This window comes from Oncorhynchus keta, chromosome 31, assembly GCF_023373465.1.
Source record: "Oncorhynchus keta strain PuntledgeMale-10-30-2019 chromosome 31, Oket_V2, whole genome shotgun sequence".
Taxonomy (NCBI): domain Eukaryota; kingdom Metazoa; phylum Chordata; class Actinopteri; order Salmoniformes; family Salmonidae; genus Oncorhynchus; species Oncorhynchus keta.
Window position 1 is genome coordinate 21,501,975 of NC_068451.1, and position 16,530 is coordinate 21,518,504.

Sequence of the window (16,530 nt, forward strand, 5' to 3'; positions counted from 1 at the left end):
ATGTCAGCTTTTATTCACTTTTATCTCATTAACATGCTCAAAAGCCGAGAGAGAAGAATACTGGAACCCTTTTTGAGGATTCACTCATTGGCAAAGCCTTGTATATTATAGACTGAATGTTCTTTGGTCAGAGCAGACAGAGAATGAAGAACAGATTTAATGGGGTTAAGGTGGAAACTCTACACGGAGTAGAATAATATGAGTTCTTTCAGAATCAAAGGCTTCTCTCACAGATGCTTGTCATTGGGCGCTCGAGATGTGCAAATCAGACTGCCTGAAGTCTGAATTAAGTATTTTAACTGTGCATTGACTTCTGAGGTGTGGTTTGAAAGGTAATTTTCAATTCAATTTACGGTACATAAAGAGGCCACAGCAGGCAACCAATACATGTACCGAAATTACAGAGGGTTATATACACAAAAAGTCAGTCTTGTTTCCATTGTGGTCCTCTATTGGTAGGCAAAGGGACTACAAAGGGAAACCCATCCGTGAGCTGCCCAGGGACGCGAGCCTACCAGATGAGCTAAATGCCTTTTATGCTTGCTTCGAGGCAAGCAACACTGAAGCATGCATGAGAGCACCAGCTGTTCCGGACAACTGTGTGATCACGCTCTCCGTAGCTGATGTGAGCAAGACCTTTAAACAGGTCAACATTCACAAGCCACTGGGCTTGACGGATTACCAGGACGTGTACTCAAAGCATGCGCAGACAAACTGGCAAGTGTACTCACTGACATTTTCAACATCTCCCTAACCGGGTATGTAATACCTATATGTTTCAAATAGACCACCATAGTCCCTGTGCCCAAGAAAGTGAAGGTAACCTGCCTAAAATATTACCACCCAGTAGCCATGAAGTGCTTTGAAAGGCGGCTCATGGCTCACATCAACACCATCATGCTGGAAACCCTAAACCCACTCCAATTCACATACCTCCCCAACAGAGCCACAGATGACGCAATCTTAATCACACTCCACACTGCTCTTTCCCACCTGGACAAAATGAACACCTATGTGAGAATGCTGTTCATTGACTACAGCTCAGCGTTCAACACCATAGTACCCACAAAGCCCATCACTAAGCTAAGGACCCTGCGACTAAACACCTCCCTCTGTAACTGAATCCAGGACTTCCTAACGGGCCGCCACCAGGTGTTAAGGGTAGGGAACTACACATCTGCCACACTGATCCTCAACACTGGGAACCCTCTGTGGTGCATGCTTAGTCCCCCCCTGTACTCCCTGTTCACCCAAGATTGCGACTCCAACACCATCATTAAGTTTGCTGATGACACAACAGTGGTAAGCCGGATCCCCGACAACAATGAAACAACCTTTGGGGAGGAGGTCAGAGAACTGGCAGCGTGGTGCCAGGACAACAACCACTCCCTCAATGGGAGCAAGACAAAGTAGCTGATCGTAGACTATAGGAAAAGGAGAGCCGAACAGGCCCCCATTAACATAGACGGGGCTGAAGTGGAGTGGGTCGAGAGTTTCAAGTTCCTTGGTGTCCACATCACCAACAACCTATTATGGTCCAAACACACCAAGACAGTTGTGAAGAGCGCACGACCACAAACAGATCCTCAAAAGGTTCTACAGCTGCGCCATCGAGAGCATCCTCACCGGTTGCATCACTGCCTGGTATGGCAACTGACTGTAAGGGTAGTGCTTAAAGCCCAGTAAATCACTTGGGCCAAGCTTCCTGACATCCAGGACCTATATACTAGGCGGTGTCTAAGACTCCAGTCAGTCACCCAAGTCATTGACTGTTGTCTCTGCTATCGCATGGTATGCGGTACCGGAGCGCCAAGTCTCGGACCAAAAGGCTCCTTAGTAGCTTCTACCACCAAGCCATAAGACTGCTGAACAAGTCATCAAATGGCCACACAGACTATTTACATTGACCCCACCCCTTGTTTTTCCACTGCTGCTACTCGCTATTTATTATCCATGCACAGTCACTTTACATACTACCTCGACTAACCTATACCCCCGCACATTGACTCGGTACCATTAACCCCTGTATATAGCCTCGTTATTGTTATACTTTTATTGTGTTACTGTTTTTACATTTTTACTTTAGATTATTTGGTAAATATTTTCTTAACTCTATTTATTGAACAGCATTGTTGGTTAAGGTCTTGTAAATAAGCTTTTCACGGTAAGGTTTCACCTGTTGAATTCGGCACGTGACAAATACAATTTGATTTGATTTGATTTGAAGTGGCTGCAAGGCAATACAATTGACATGGGCACTCTGTGCCATACATTCCATTATACACATATTTACGTATTTACAAAAAAAAGCAGATATGCACAACTACCCAATCACTCCTCTAGTGCAGAGTGGCTTTACACTTTGCTAGGAGGCTATGTCAACATTAGCCAAGCCTTGCAGTAGTGTTTGAACCTAAGACTGTCAGAAACCGTTTTTATCTCAGCCGGGAGTTTGTTCCACTCTACTGCTCTGGAACCAACATGGCACGAAATCTGTGGCACTGCCTCTCATGGTGTAAGAATGAGAGTCCCTAACAGTAGTAAGAGAGTTCTTTAGACACTGGGGGACTGTACATACACAGTTTCATGGGCTAATCTCAGCTTCAACTGATAGCCACTGTAGTTCGCTGAGCTGAGAAGGGCCAACATGACATTCTATTCTGAGCTGTCTGTAGCTGGTTCTTGAAGAACTTAGGGTAGCTGCTGTACCAGGTAGTACACACCAAAGTGAGGCTGCACTAATGCTACTGGAAGTGTTTTCTGGAAGCTTCCTTTATCTAGCTTGTAAGCTAGGCAGGCTACTACCTGGGAAGGTCTCCCACCCAGAAGTACGAGATGGAGAGGGGGGCGGGTATTGGTTGACCTCAAGTCTCCGTACTGGAAGCCCGAGGTAGGGGGAGCGGTGGAATCTATCAAATAGCGCACATATAACGTTGTACAGTACTAATGCAATTAGTAAAATCAGTTACAATACAAAATGCTCCCAAATAAACCACAATTCATTCATAATACTGTGAATATATAGTTTCACAGACATATTGTTGCTTATTCGGGGGGGTTTGTGCGAAATCGTTAAGAATAATATAAAAGCAGTCTGCACACCACCAAGGTGAATTAGTTTAGTCTTGACTCTTGGTTGACAGTGTTGGGGGATGGGTAATGTATTATTGCTGGAGTGACAAATCAACACAAATGGATGAGAAAAGGTCTAAGGCGTCAGATGCCCAGTTTAGGAAGAAGAGGAAAGAAGAAGAGGAGAAACGTGCAAAAGATAAAGGTATGCAGCTATGTCATCTCTTTATGAGTATAATATTATGCATGTAATGAAATAGGCTAGTGTTATGTATGTTAGCATACTGTATGTTGCTATGTTACTTGCAATGCTATTACATATAGGGCAACAATATTCAGTTTTCTGTCCAACTAACTTACGCAATATTGGATATATTATTTCACACAGTTTCATCATGATAATGTGTGTAGCCTGCAGCAAAACGATTACAACCTAACTAGCACATTATTGATTTGGTTAACTTTCATTGAGGTGACATCATAAAGGTTTTCTGTGATTGTATTGACTAGGTCCTGAGCTCAGTAAGGGGAATTTCCAATGCTGAAGGCTAAATTAAAAGACATCTATCTATATTATGCTGATATTTTGGACTGCTGACTTCACACGACAGCAGTCCAGAACAGCAAAACTGCATATTGAGTCTTTTGGAGTGACTTATGCCTAGAATTAGCCAAGGAGGTTGTATGGTTCAATTGGTTCCTATTCTGAAAATGAATGACATAATGACATGTATATTTAATTGTGCAACAAATGTATTTAGGGTGTCAGACTCATATACTGTATTTCAATGCAAATTCAGAGGCCAGCACCCTCTAGCACTGGCCAGGATGAGGAGCTATCTACCTCCTCAGTCACACAGACCTCTTCAGAATTATCTCGGCGCCTCAGGATGAGGAGCCATCCACCTCCTCACCCACACAGGTGTCTTCACAAATGTTGTCTGAGCCTGAGCCTCAGGATGAGGAGCCATCCACCTCCTCACCCACACAGGTGTCTTCACAAATGTTGTCTGAGCCTGAGCCTCAGGATGAGGAGCCATCCACCTCCTCACCCACGCAGGTGTCTTCACAAATGTTGCCTGAGCCTGAGCCTCAGGATGAGGAGCCATCTACCTCCTCACCCACACAGGTGTCTTCACAAATGTTGTTGTCTGTTGTGATTAGAATTGTGTCACTGAAGGAGGAGCCCCACATAAAGGAACATTTATCTAAAAATTCCTTTTGCAGACTGCAGATGGAAGTCTTAGGACAATGGGGCCAACAAGAGAGGCAAAAATGAAGGTGTCCAAGCCAGACTCCTGGAAATGAATCCAAGAGCTCTATTTGTGCCGTGTGGGGTTCACACATTGAACCTGCTTATGTTTGATGCTGCTAAAAGTTCTGTTGATGCCATGGGTTACTTTGGCGTCTTCCACAAACTGTACACCTTGATCTCAGCCTCCACACAGCAATAGGCCATCCTGAAAAAAATGTGTGGACATCACTTTGAAGATGTGGACTGAGACAAGGTGGGAGAGTAAAGTTAAGCGTGTCGAGCCACTGAGGTATCAGGCAGCAGCGTTGAGAGAGGCACTGATTGAGGTGAGTGATCAAACCAAAGACCCTGTAATAAAGATTGAGGCCCAGGCCTTGTCAGAGGAGGTGGGATCATACCGCTTCAGCGTCTTGAGCCAGGGAGCCATGCAAGCTTGAACTGCCACTGTGATTCAGTGTGAGAAGAAGTGTGTGTCGAAGTGAATGCAGGCCCCCTCCCTACCTCTTCCACATTGACCACGGTGGTGTTGAGTTCCCTGAAGCCCAACCACCAGCGGATGTGTACAGGCGGGTTACTGGAGGAGGTGTAACAGCACAGGGTCACCTCCTCTCCCTCTCTCGCCTCGAACAACCCCAGCACCATCACCTTCTCTGGCTCAACTGACACACACACGCACGCACACACACACACACACACACACACACACACACACACACACACACACACACACACACACACACACACACACACACACACACACACACACACACACACACACACACACACACACACACACACACACACACACACACACACACACACACACACACACACACACACAGTAAAGAAATAAACCATTTCCAATCTATCAACATCACTTTATGAAGTCTTGTCCTCTCCTGAAGTTTTCCATCCATTTCAGACCCATACTAGTTACCAAAGCCTGTCTATATTCAGCTATACCAGGAGGGATCTTTTATTGTTATTATTATTTTTAACCCCTTCACCACCACCCCTCTTCGAGGACAAATATCTTGGCTTTTTTTTTACAGCTTTTATGCTACATATTCATGCATTTTACCTATACATTTTACATACACATTTTACATATACATTTTACTTATACATTTGACATACATGGTACTGTTATATAGAACAACAATACATTACCAATCAAACTCTTTAATCCCAACCCTCAGCCACTCTCAGCCCATCCCACCTGTCTCCATAGACCGCCCTTGTTTGGTTTCCATGTGCCATATATTTTTCAATTGTGCTGTGATGTTTTACAACATGTTTGAATCTTTCTAATCTTATATTATCCACAGATTGTGAGCTAAAGATGAAAACCTATTATTATAGTATTTATTGACTGGCTATGCCCAACACTGCTATTTGTATGGTTAATGGTATGTATGGTTGATTTTTTTAACCATTCCTCAACCTGTGACCAGAGACAAGCTGCATAGGGCCAATACTTGAATAACTGTCTCTTCCCAACAAAATCTACAGAGCTGAGACTGTTGTATGGCCCATATATATAGCATTCTGTTGGTGGCAAGAGTTTTATATAATAACTTAAATTGAAAAGCTCTAAGTGTTGAGTTATGTATAGTTTTTGGTACCAGTTCATAAACCATGTGCCATGGAATTGGTACATCGAAAATCTCATCCCACTTATTTTGCAACCTGTATGTTGCAGCTGTCAACATGTTTGTCCTCAGATGAAACTGCTATATTTGTCTATTTATACCAATTCTTTCAGCCAATTTGTATCTTTAATATATGGCAGGCAAACACGTTCCTTACCTTCTCCCTTTTCCACTTGCCTCCTCTATTTTTTATGGTCATTTGTTTTGAGCAGATATTCCCATATCTTTTTGATAACTACATATGACATAACTCCTCCATTTCTATTCATAATAGCATTGATAAATATAACACAATTTTAAAACATTTTTTCGATAATGAATAGTTTTTTACTAATGAATATATTTGATCTTAACCATAACATTTGTTGTAATATTTGTTCTATCTTTTCTGGAGGATAAAACTGAAATTGTAACCAGCTTTGTATGGCTTGTTTAAGAAAGGGCTTTAAACAAAATTAAATGTTAAATTAGTTGGAAATGAGAAGTTGTAATCTGTATGAAGGCAAAAAAAAATGCAATTTTTGAGCAAAGAATTAGCTTTTCTTAATAATCTACTGGAGAACCATTTTGGGTTTAAGTATAACTTATATATGAGTGAAGCTTTTAGTGAGAGGTTTAAAGCTTTAATATGTAATAATTTTAGCCCCCAAACTCATATTCATTCTATAAATAGGCACATTTAATTTTAATGTTTAATTTTGTTAATTTTGTATTTTTTTCTCATATGATTTTAAAAATGAATCATCTGGAGTAGGCAATGCCACTAGTAAGTAAGTAAACTGTGATAGGACCAAAGAGTTAATCAATGTATTTTTCCATAAATAGACAACTATTTACCTTTCCATGGTTTCAAAATCGTATCTATTTTTGCTAACTTTCTATTGAAATTAATTGTGGTAAGTTCATTTATATATTTTTTAGATGTGAATACCAAGTATGTTTACTTCACCATCCGCCCATTTTATTGGTAAACTACAAGGTAGTGTAAACACTGTATTTTTTGACAATCCAATACGTAATATGATACACCTGTCATAATGAGGTTTTAATTCAGAGAGGCAGAAAAGTGATCAAGATCTTCAATGAGACTGTGCAGAGATCCAGATTGCGGACTTAAGAAAAAACTAGAGTCACCATGTCACGCCTTGGTCATTGTATTTTGTGTTTTCGTTATATATTTGGTCAGGCCAGGGTGTGACATGGGTTTATGTTATTGTATTTTCGTATTGGGGTTTGTAGTATTTGGGATTGCGGCTGATTAGGGGTGTTGTATAGGCTTGGCTGCCTGAGGCGGTTCTCAATCAGAGTCAGGTGATTCTCGTTGTCTCTGATTGGGAACCGTATTTAGGTAGCCTGGTTTCGCTTTGTATTTCGTGGGTGATTGTTCCTGTCTCTGTGTAGTTTCACCAGATAGGCTGTAATTAGGTTTCACGTTCCGTTTGTTGTTTTGTATTTTGTATAGTTATTTCATGTGTCACTTTTTCTATTAAAGTCATGAGTAACCACCAGTAACCATTTCGGTCCGACTCTCTTTCCACAAACGAAGAACGCCGTTACACACCAGCGTACATTGACACTTGTGTTTTTAACCCCTGAATTTCTAACCCCATGATGTTCTTGTTGGATCTAATTTTAATAGCTAGCATTTCAATGACCATAATAAATAGATATGGAGATAACGGACAGCCTTGTTTTACCCCTATTAAAAGCTCAATACTTTCTGAGAAGTAACCACCGTTTACTATTTTACATCTGGGGTTGCTGTACATCACTTTAACCCATTGTAGAGATTCACCAAAATTAAAATATTCCCGACATTTATGTATAAATTCTAATCATACTTTATCAAACTCCTTTTCAAAGGAGGGAACTTTACTGGCACAGAGGAAGTGCAGCTGAGCAGTAATCCCTGAGGGGCTGCAGTAAGACAGGCTAATGACTGAGCAGGTAGACATGAATGCCGGGTCATGTACGTTATACACGGGACACATGCAGACATGAGGGCTACACTCATAGACAGACAGTGTGTTAGGTTACACACATGCCTTAGGGCGATGCTGGCATATCCCTAACATACCAGTTCTTCTCTCTGCCCTCAAAACTAAAAGGAGAGAGAGAGCAATAGAAAGAGAGATACATTGATAAAGGGTCTGCAACTCATTTCCGACGTGTATGAGGCGTGAATAGGAATAGCTAGGATGTAATATGGCTTTTACATTTAAGTCATTTAGCAGACGCTCTGAATAGGAGAGGAAGAAGAGAGCGGTTTAGACCATTAACTGACGCAGCAAGATAGTGAGTGATGGCGTGAAGGAAGAGTCAGTGTGATGCGAAGGAACCTTCATTCTCTGTTTGTTTTCCAGTCGTGGTAGTTGAGAAATCTCCTATGCAGTGAAGTGAAGATGTATAATTTATTACCTGGCATTACTATCGCCACAGAAAGTGCCAGCTTTATTGCCTTTGGATTGTGCATTGAAGCGATTCAGTTAAATTAGCTCACTGTAAAAGACCAAGCTGGGATTCAAATGAGTTTCTGTGTGAAATATGGGCCATAATATGGGTCATAATTGCCATTAGTTTCATTAATGATATTGATATTAGAGTTTGTGTTAATGCAGAATTAGTTTCAGTATTGGAGCTAGGACTAATGTTAATGTCATTGTGATTGGGATGAATGCTATTGAAAATAACTTTAATGATTTGGGTTAGCAAACATTTGAATAAACACAAACATTCCATCGCTTTTGTGTCTGTGTGTGTGTTCTAGCATTCAAGTGCATGTATCTCTTAGCAGTCGGGGACTCACAGAGGACAGTGATCTTGCGGCTGTCGGACAGAGGGACAGGGGTCACCTGGTTGACGCTCTCACAGCACAGCTCGGCCTGGTTGTCCTGTGGTTTAACCTGCAGGGTCAAGTGGCTGATGGCCCGTCGCAACTCTGTGTCCACCTCCCAGCTGGTGGAAATCACCTCCCCATTCTGATCCACAGGACAGAACTATGAGTTAGTAACAAGCAGAGGACAGGACAGGGCTAGGAGTTAGTAACAAACAGAGGACAGGACTGGGCTAGGAGTTAGTAACAAGCAGAGGACAGGACAGGACAGGGCTAGGAGTTAGTAACTAGCAGAGGACAGGACAGGGCTAGGAGTTAGTAACAAGCAGAGGACAGGGCTAGGAGTTAGTAACGAGCAGAGGACAGGGCTAGGAGTTAGTAACTAGCAGAGGACAGGACAGGGCTAGGAGTTAGTAACTAGCAGAGGACAGGACAGGGCTAGGAGTTAGTAACAAGCAGAGGACAGGACAGGGCTAGGAGTTAGTAACTAGCAGAGGACAGGACAGGGCTAGGAGTTAGTAACTAGCAGAGGACAGGACAGGGCTAGGAGTTAGCAACAAGCAGAGGACAGGACAGGGCTAGGAGTTAGTAACTAGCAGAGGACAGGACAGGGCTAGGAGTTAGTAACAAGCAGAGGACAGGGCTAGGAGTTAGTAACGAGCAGAGGACAGGGCTAGGAGTTAGTAACTAGCAGAGGACAGGACAGGGCTAGGAGTTAGTAACTAGCAGAGGACAGGACAGGGCTAGGAGTTAGTAACAAGCAGAGGACAGGGCTAGGAGTTAGCAACAAGCAGAGGACAGGACAGGGCTAGGAGTTAGTAACTAGCAGAGGACAGGACAGGGCTAGGAGTTAGTAACAAGCAGAGGACAGGGCTAGGAGTTAGTAACAAGCAGAGGACAGGGCTAGGAGTTAGTAACTAGCAGAGGACAGGACAGGGTTAGGAGTTAGTAACTAGCAGAGGACAGGACAGGGTTAGGAGTTAGTAACTAGCAGAGGACAGGACAGGGCTAGGAGTTAGTAACTTGCAGAGGACAGGACAGGGCTAGGAGTTAGTAACTAGCAGAGGACAGGACAGGGTTAGGAGTTAGTAACTAGCAGAGGACAGGACAGGGCTAGGAGTTAGTAACTATCAGAGGACAGGACAGGGCTAGGAGTTAGTAACTAGCAGAGGACAGGGCTAGGAGTTAGTAACTAGCAGAGGACAGGACAGGGTTAGGAGTTAGTAACTGGGAGTTAGCAGAGGACAGGACAGGGCTAGGAGTTAGTAACTAGCAGAGGACAGGACAGGGCTAGGAGTTAGTAACTTGCAGAGGACAGGACAGGGCTAGGAGTTAGTAACTAGCAGAGGACAGGACAGGGTTAGGAGTTAGTAACTAGCAGAGGACAGGACAGGGCTAGGAGTTAGTAACTATCAGAGGACAGGACAGGGCTAGGAGTTAGTAACTAGCAGAGGACAGGGCTAGGAGTTAGTAACTAGCAGAGGACAGGACAGGGTTAGGAGTTAGTAACTAGCAGAGGACAGGACAGGGCTGGGAGTTAGTAACAAACAGAGGACAGGACAGGGCTAGGAGTTAGTAACTAGCAGAGGACAGGGTTAGGAGTTAGTAACAAGCAGAGGACAGGACAGGGTAGGAGATAGTATCTAGCAGAGGACAGGGCTAGGAGTTAGTAACTAGCAGAGGACAGGACAGGGTTAGGAGTTAGTAACTAGCAGAGGACCGGACAGGGTTAGGAGTTAGTAACAAGCAGAGGACAGGACAGGGTTAGGAGTTAGTAACAAGCAGAGGACAGGGCTAGGAGTTAGTAACTCACAGAGGACAGGGCAGGGCTCGGAGTTAGTAACAAGCAGAGGACAGGGCTAGGAGTTAGTAACAAGCAGAGGACAGGGCTAGGAGTTAGTAACAAGCAGAGGACAGGGTTAGGAGTTAGTAACAAGCAGAGGACAGGGTTAGGAGTTAGTAACAAGCAGAGGACAGGACAGGGCTAGGAGTTAGTAACAAGCAGAGGACAGGACAGGGTTAGGAGTTAGTAACAAGCAGAGGACAGGACAGGATTAGGATATAGTAACAAGCAGAGGACAGGACAGGGCTAGGAGTTAGTAACAAGCAGAGGACAGGACAGGGCTAGGAGTTAGTAACAAACAGAGGACAGGACAGGGCTAGGAGTTAGTAACAAACAGAGGACAGGACAGGGCTAGGAGTTAGTAACAAGCAGAGGACAGGACAGGGCTAGGAGTTAGTAACGAGCACAGGACAGGGCTAGGAGTTAGTAACTAGCAGAGGACAGGACAGGGTTAGGAGTTAGTAACTAGCAGAGGACAGGACAGGGCTAGGAGTTAGTAACAAGCAGAGGACAGGGCTAGGAGTTAGCAACAAGCAGAGGACAGGACAGGGCTAGGAGTTAGTAACTAGCAGAGGACAGGACAGGGCTAGGAGTTAGTAACAAGCAGAGGACAGGGCTAGGAGTTAGTAACAAGCAGAGGACAGGACAGGGTTAGGAGTTAGTAACTAGCAGAGGACAGGACAGGGCTGGGAGTTAGTAACAAACAGAGGACAGGACAGGGCTAGGAGTTAGTAACTAGCAGAGGACAGGGTTAGGAGTTAGTAACAAGCAGAGGACAGGACAGGGTAGGAGATAGTATCTAGCAGAGGACAGGGCTAGGAGTTAGTAACTAGCAGAGGACAGGACAGGGTTAGGAGTTAGTAACTAGCAGAGGACCGGACAGGGTTAGGAGTTAGTAACAAGCAGAGGACAGGACAGCGTTAGGAGTTAGTAACAAGCAGAGGACAGGGCTAGGAGTTAGTAACTCGCAGAGGACAGGGCAGGGCTCGGAGTTAGTAACAAGCAGAGGACAGGGCTAGGAGTTAGTAACAAGCAGAGGACAGGGCTAGGAGTTAGTAACAAGCAGAGGACAGGGTTAGGAGTTAGTAACAAGCAGAGGACAGGGTTAGGAGTTAGTAACAAGCAGAGGACAGGACAGGGCTAGGAGTTAGTAACAAGCAGAGGACAGGACAGGGTTAGGAGTTAGTAACAAGCAGAGGACAGGACAGGATTAGGATATAGTAACAAGCAGAGGACAGGACAGGGCTAGGAGTTAGTAACAAGCAGAGGACAGGACAGGGCTAGGAGTTAGTAACAAGCAGAGGACAGGACAGGGCTAGGAGTTAGTAACTAGCAGAGGACAGGACAGGGCTAGGAGTTAGTAACAAGCAGAGGACAGGGCTAGGAGTTAGTAACGAGCACAGGACAGGGCTAGGAGTTAGTAACTAGCAGAGGACAGGACAGGGTTAGGAGTTAGTAACTAGCAGAGGACAGGACAGGGCTAGGAGTTAGTAACAAGCAGAGGACAGGGCTAGGAGTTAGCAACAAGCAGAGGACAGGGCTAGGAGTTAGTAACTAGCAGAGGACAGGACAGGGCTAGGAGTTAGTAACAAGCAGAGGACAGGGCTAGGAGTTAGTAACAAGCAGAGGACAGGACAGGGTTAGGAGTTAGTAACTAGCAGAGGACAGGACAGGGCTAGGGGTTAGTAACTAGCAGAGGACAGGGCTAGGAGTTAGTAACTAGCAGAGGACAGGACAGGGTTAGGAGTTAGTAACTAGCAGAGGACAGGACAGGGTTAGGAGTTAGTAACTAGCAGAGGACAGGGCGAGGAGTTAGTAACAAACAGAGGACAGGGCTAGGAGTTAGTAACAAGCAGAGGACAGGGCTAGGAGTTAGTAACAAGCAGAGGACAGGGTTAGGAGTTAGTAACAAGCAGAGGACAGGGTTAGGAGTTAGTAACAAGCAGAGGACAGGACAGGGCTAGGAGTTAGTAACAAGCAGAGGACAGGACAGGGTTAGGAGTTAGTAACAAGCAGAGGACAGGACAGGATTAGGATATAGTAACAAGCAGAGGACAGGACAGGATTAGGATATAGTAACAAGCAGAGGACAGGACAGGGCTAGGAGTTAGTAACAAGCAGAGGACAGGACAGGGCTAGGAGTTAGTAACAAGCAGAGGACAGGACAGGGCTAGGAGTTAGTAACTAGCAGAGGACAGGACAGGGCTAGGAGTTAGTAACTAGCAGAGGACAGGACAGGGCTAGGAGTTAGTAACAAGCAGAGGACAGGACAGGGCTAGGAGTTAGTAACAAGCAGAGGACAGGACAGGGCTAGGAGTTAGTAACAAGCAGAGGACAGGGCTAGGAGTTAGTAACGAGCACAGGACAGGGCTAGGAGTTAGTAACTAGCAGAGGACAGGACAGGGTTAGGAGTTAGTAACTAGCAGAGGACAGGACAGGGCTAGGAGTTAGTAACAAGCAGAGGACAGGGCTAGGAGTTAGCAACAAGCAGAGGACAGGGCTAGGAGTTAGTAACAAGCAGAGGACAGGACAGGGCTAGGAGTTAGTAACAAGCAGAGGACAGGGCTAGGAGTTAGTAACAAGCAGAGGACAGGACAGGGTTAGGAGTTAGTAACTAGCAGAGGACAGGACAGGGCTAGGGGTTAGTAACTAGCAGAGGACAGGGCTAGGAGTTAGTAACTAGCAGAGGACAGGACAGGGTTAGGAGTTAGTAACTAGCAGAGGACAGGACAGGGTTAGGAGTTAGTAACTAGCAGAGGACAGGGCGAGGAGTTAGTAACAAACAGAGGACAGGGCTAGGAGTTAGTAACTAGCAGAGGACAGGACAGGGCTAGGAGTTAGTAACAAGCAGAGGACAGGGCTAGGAGTTAGTAACAAGTAGAGGACAGGACAGGGTTAGGAGTTAGTAACTAGCAGAGGACAGGACAGGGCTAGGAGTTAGTAACAAGCAGAGGACAGGGCTAGGAGTTAGTAACAAGCAGAGGACAGGGTTAGGAGTTAGTAACAAACAGAGGACAGGGCTAGGAGTTAGTAACTAGCAGAGGACAGGACAGGGCTAGGAGTTAGTAACAAACAGAGGACAGGGCTAGGAGTTAGTAACAAACAGAGGACAGGACAGGGCTAGGAGTTAGTAACAAGCAGAGGACAGGGCTAGGAGTTAGTAACAAGCAGAGGACAGGGCTAGGAGTTAGTAACAAACAGAGGACAGGGCTAGGAGTTAGTAACTAGCAGAGGACAGGACAGGGCTAGGAGTTAGTAACAAACAGAGGACAGGGCTAGGAGTTAGTAACAAACAGAGGACAGGACAGGGCTAGGAGTTAGTAACAAGCAGAGGACAGGGCTAGGAGTTAGTAACAAGGGCTAGGAGTTAGTAACGAGCAGAGGACAGGGCTAGGAGTTAGTAACTAGCAGAGGACAGGACAGGGTTAGGAGTTAGTAACTAGCAGAGGACAGGACAGGGCTAGGAGTTAGTAACAAGCAGAGGACATTGCTAGGAGTTAGTAACAAGCAGAGGACAGGACAGGGTTAGGAGTTAGTAACTAGCAGAGGACAGGACAGGGCTAGGAGTTAGTAACTAGCAGAGGACAGGGGGCTAGGAGTTAGTAACTAGCAGAGGACAGGACAGGGTTAGGAGTTAGTAACTAGCAGAGGACAGGGCGAGGAGTTAGTAACAAACAGAGGACAGGGCTAGGAGTTAGTAACTAGCAGAGGACAGGACAGGGCTAGGAGTTAGTAACAAGCAGAGGACAGGGCTAGGAGTTAGTAACAAGTAGAGGACAGGACAGGGTTAGGAGTTAGTAACTAGCAGAGGACAGGACAGGGCTAGGAGTTAGTAACAAGCAGAGGACAGGGCTAGGAGTTAGTAACAAGCAGAGGACAGGGTTAGGAGTTAGTAACAAACAGAGGACAGGGCTAGGAGTTAGTAACTAGCAGAGGACAGGACAGGGCTAGGAGTTAGTAACAAGCAGAGGACAGGGCTAGGAGTTAGTAACAAACAGAGGACAGGACAGGGCTAGGAGTTAGTAACAAGCAGAGGACAGGGCTAGGAGTTAGTAACAAGCAGAGGACAGGGTTAGGAGTTAGTAACAAACAGAGGACAGGGCTAGGAGTTAGTAACTAGCAGAGGACAGGACAGGGCTAGGAGTTAGTAACAAACAGAGGACAGGGCTAGGAGTTAGTAACAAACAGAGGACAGGACAGGGCTATGAGTTAGTAACAAGCAGAGGACAGGGCTAGGAGTTAGTAACAAGCAGAGGACAGGGCTAGGAGTTAGTAACTAGCAGAGGACAGGACAGGGTTAGGAGTTAGTAACTAGCAGAGGACAGGACAGGGCTAGGAGTTAGTAACAAGCAGAGGACATTGCTAGGAGTTAGTAACAAGCAGAGGACAGGACAGGGTTAGGAGTTAGTAACTAGCAGAGGACAGGACAGGGCTAGGAGTTAGTAACTAGCAGAGGACAGGGCTAGGAGTTACTAACTAGCAGAGGACAGGACAGGGTTAGGAGTTAGTAACTAGCAGAGGACAGGGCGAGGAGTTAGTAACAAACAGAGGACAGGGCTAGGAGTTAGTAACTAGCAGAGGACAGGACAGGGCTAGGAGTTATTAACAAGCAGAGGACAGGGCTAGGAGTTAGTAACTAGTAGAGGACAGGACAGGGTTAGGAGTTAGTAACTAGCAGAGGACAGGACAGGGCTAGGAGTTAGTAACAAGCAGAGGACAGGGCTAGGAGTTAGTAACAAGCAGAGGACAGGGTTAGGAGTTAGTAACAAACAGAGGACAGGGCTAGGAGTTAGTAACTAGCAGAGGACAGGACAGGGCTAGGAGTTAGTAACAAGCAGAGGACAGGGCTAGGAGTTAGTAACAAACAGAGGACAGGACAGGGCTAGGAGTTAGTAACAAGCAGAGGACAGGGCTAGGAGTTAGTAACAAGCAGAGGACAGGGTTAGGAGTTAGTAACAAACAGAGGACAGGGCTAGGAGTTAGTAACTAGCAGAGGACAGGACAGGGCTAGGAGTTAGTAACAAACAGAGGACAGGGCTAGGAGTTAGTAACAAACAGAGGACAGGACAGGGCTATGAGTTAGTAACAAGCAGAGGACAGGGCTAGGAGTTAGTAACAAGCAGAGGACAGGGCTAGGAGTTAGTAACTAGCAGAGGACAGGACAGGGTTAGGAGTTAGTAACTAGCAGAGGACAGGACAGGGCTAGGAGTTAGTAACAAGCAGAGGACATTGCTAGGAGTTAGTAACTAGCAGAGGACAGGACAGGGTTAGGAGTTAGTAACTAGCAGAGGACAGGACAGGGCTAGGAGTTAGTAACTAGCAGAGGACAGGGCTAGGAGTTACTAACTAGCAGAGGACAGGACAGGGTTAGGAGTTAGTAACTAGCAGAGGACAGGACAGGGCTGGGAGTTAGTAACAAACAGAGGACAGGACAGGGCTAGGAGTTAGTAACTAGCAGAGGACAGGACAGGGCTAGGAGTTAGTAACAAGCAGAGGACAGGACAGGGCTCGGAGTTAGTAACAAACAGAGGACAGGACAGGGCTAGGAGTTAGTAACAACCAGAGGACAGGGCAGGGCTAGGAGTTAGTAACAAGCAGAGGACAGGACAGGGCTAGGAGTTAGTAACAAGCAGAGGACAGGACAGGGCTAGGAGTTAGTAACAAACAGAGGACAGGACAGGGCTAGGAGTTAGTAACAAGCAGAGGACAGGACAGGGCTAGGAGTTAGTAACAAGCAGAGGACAGGACAGGGCTAGGAGTTAGTAACAAGCAGAGGACAGGACAGGGCTAGGAGTTAGTAACAAGCAGAGGACAGGACAGGGCTAGGAGTTAGTAACAAGCAGAGGACAGGACAGGGCTATGGGTTATTCACTAC

At 45.5% G+C, this 16,530-nt stretch overlaps 1 protein-coding gene across 1 annotated transcript in view; it reads right to left on the reverse strand.

Moving 5' to 3' along the window:
• nphs1 (NPHS1 adhesion molecule, nephrin) overlaps positions 1 to 16,530 on the reverse strand; it is a 59,568-nt gene that overhangs the window by 17,056 nt on the left and 25,982 nt on the right. Inside the window, exons 9-10 of the mRNA XM_052489937.1 lie at positions 8,786 to 8,957; positions 4,829 to 4,986 (exon numbers count right to left, since the gene is read on the reverse strand). Coding sequence (XP_052345897.1) covers positions 4,829 to 4,986; positions 8,786 to 8,957 — 330 coding nt within the window. The remainder of the gene's footprint in view (positions 1 to 4,828; positions 4,987 to 8,785; positions 8,958 to 16,530) is intronic.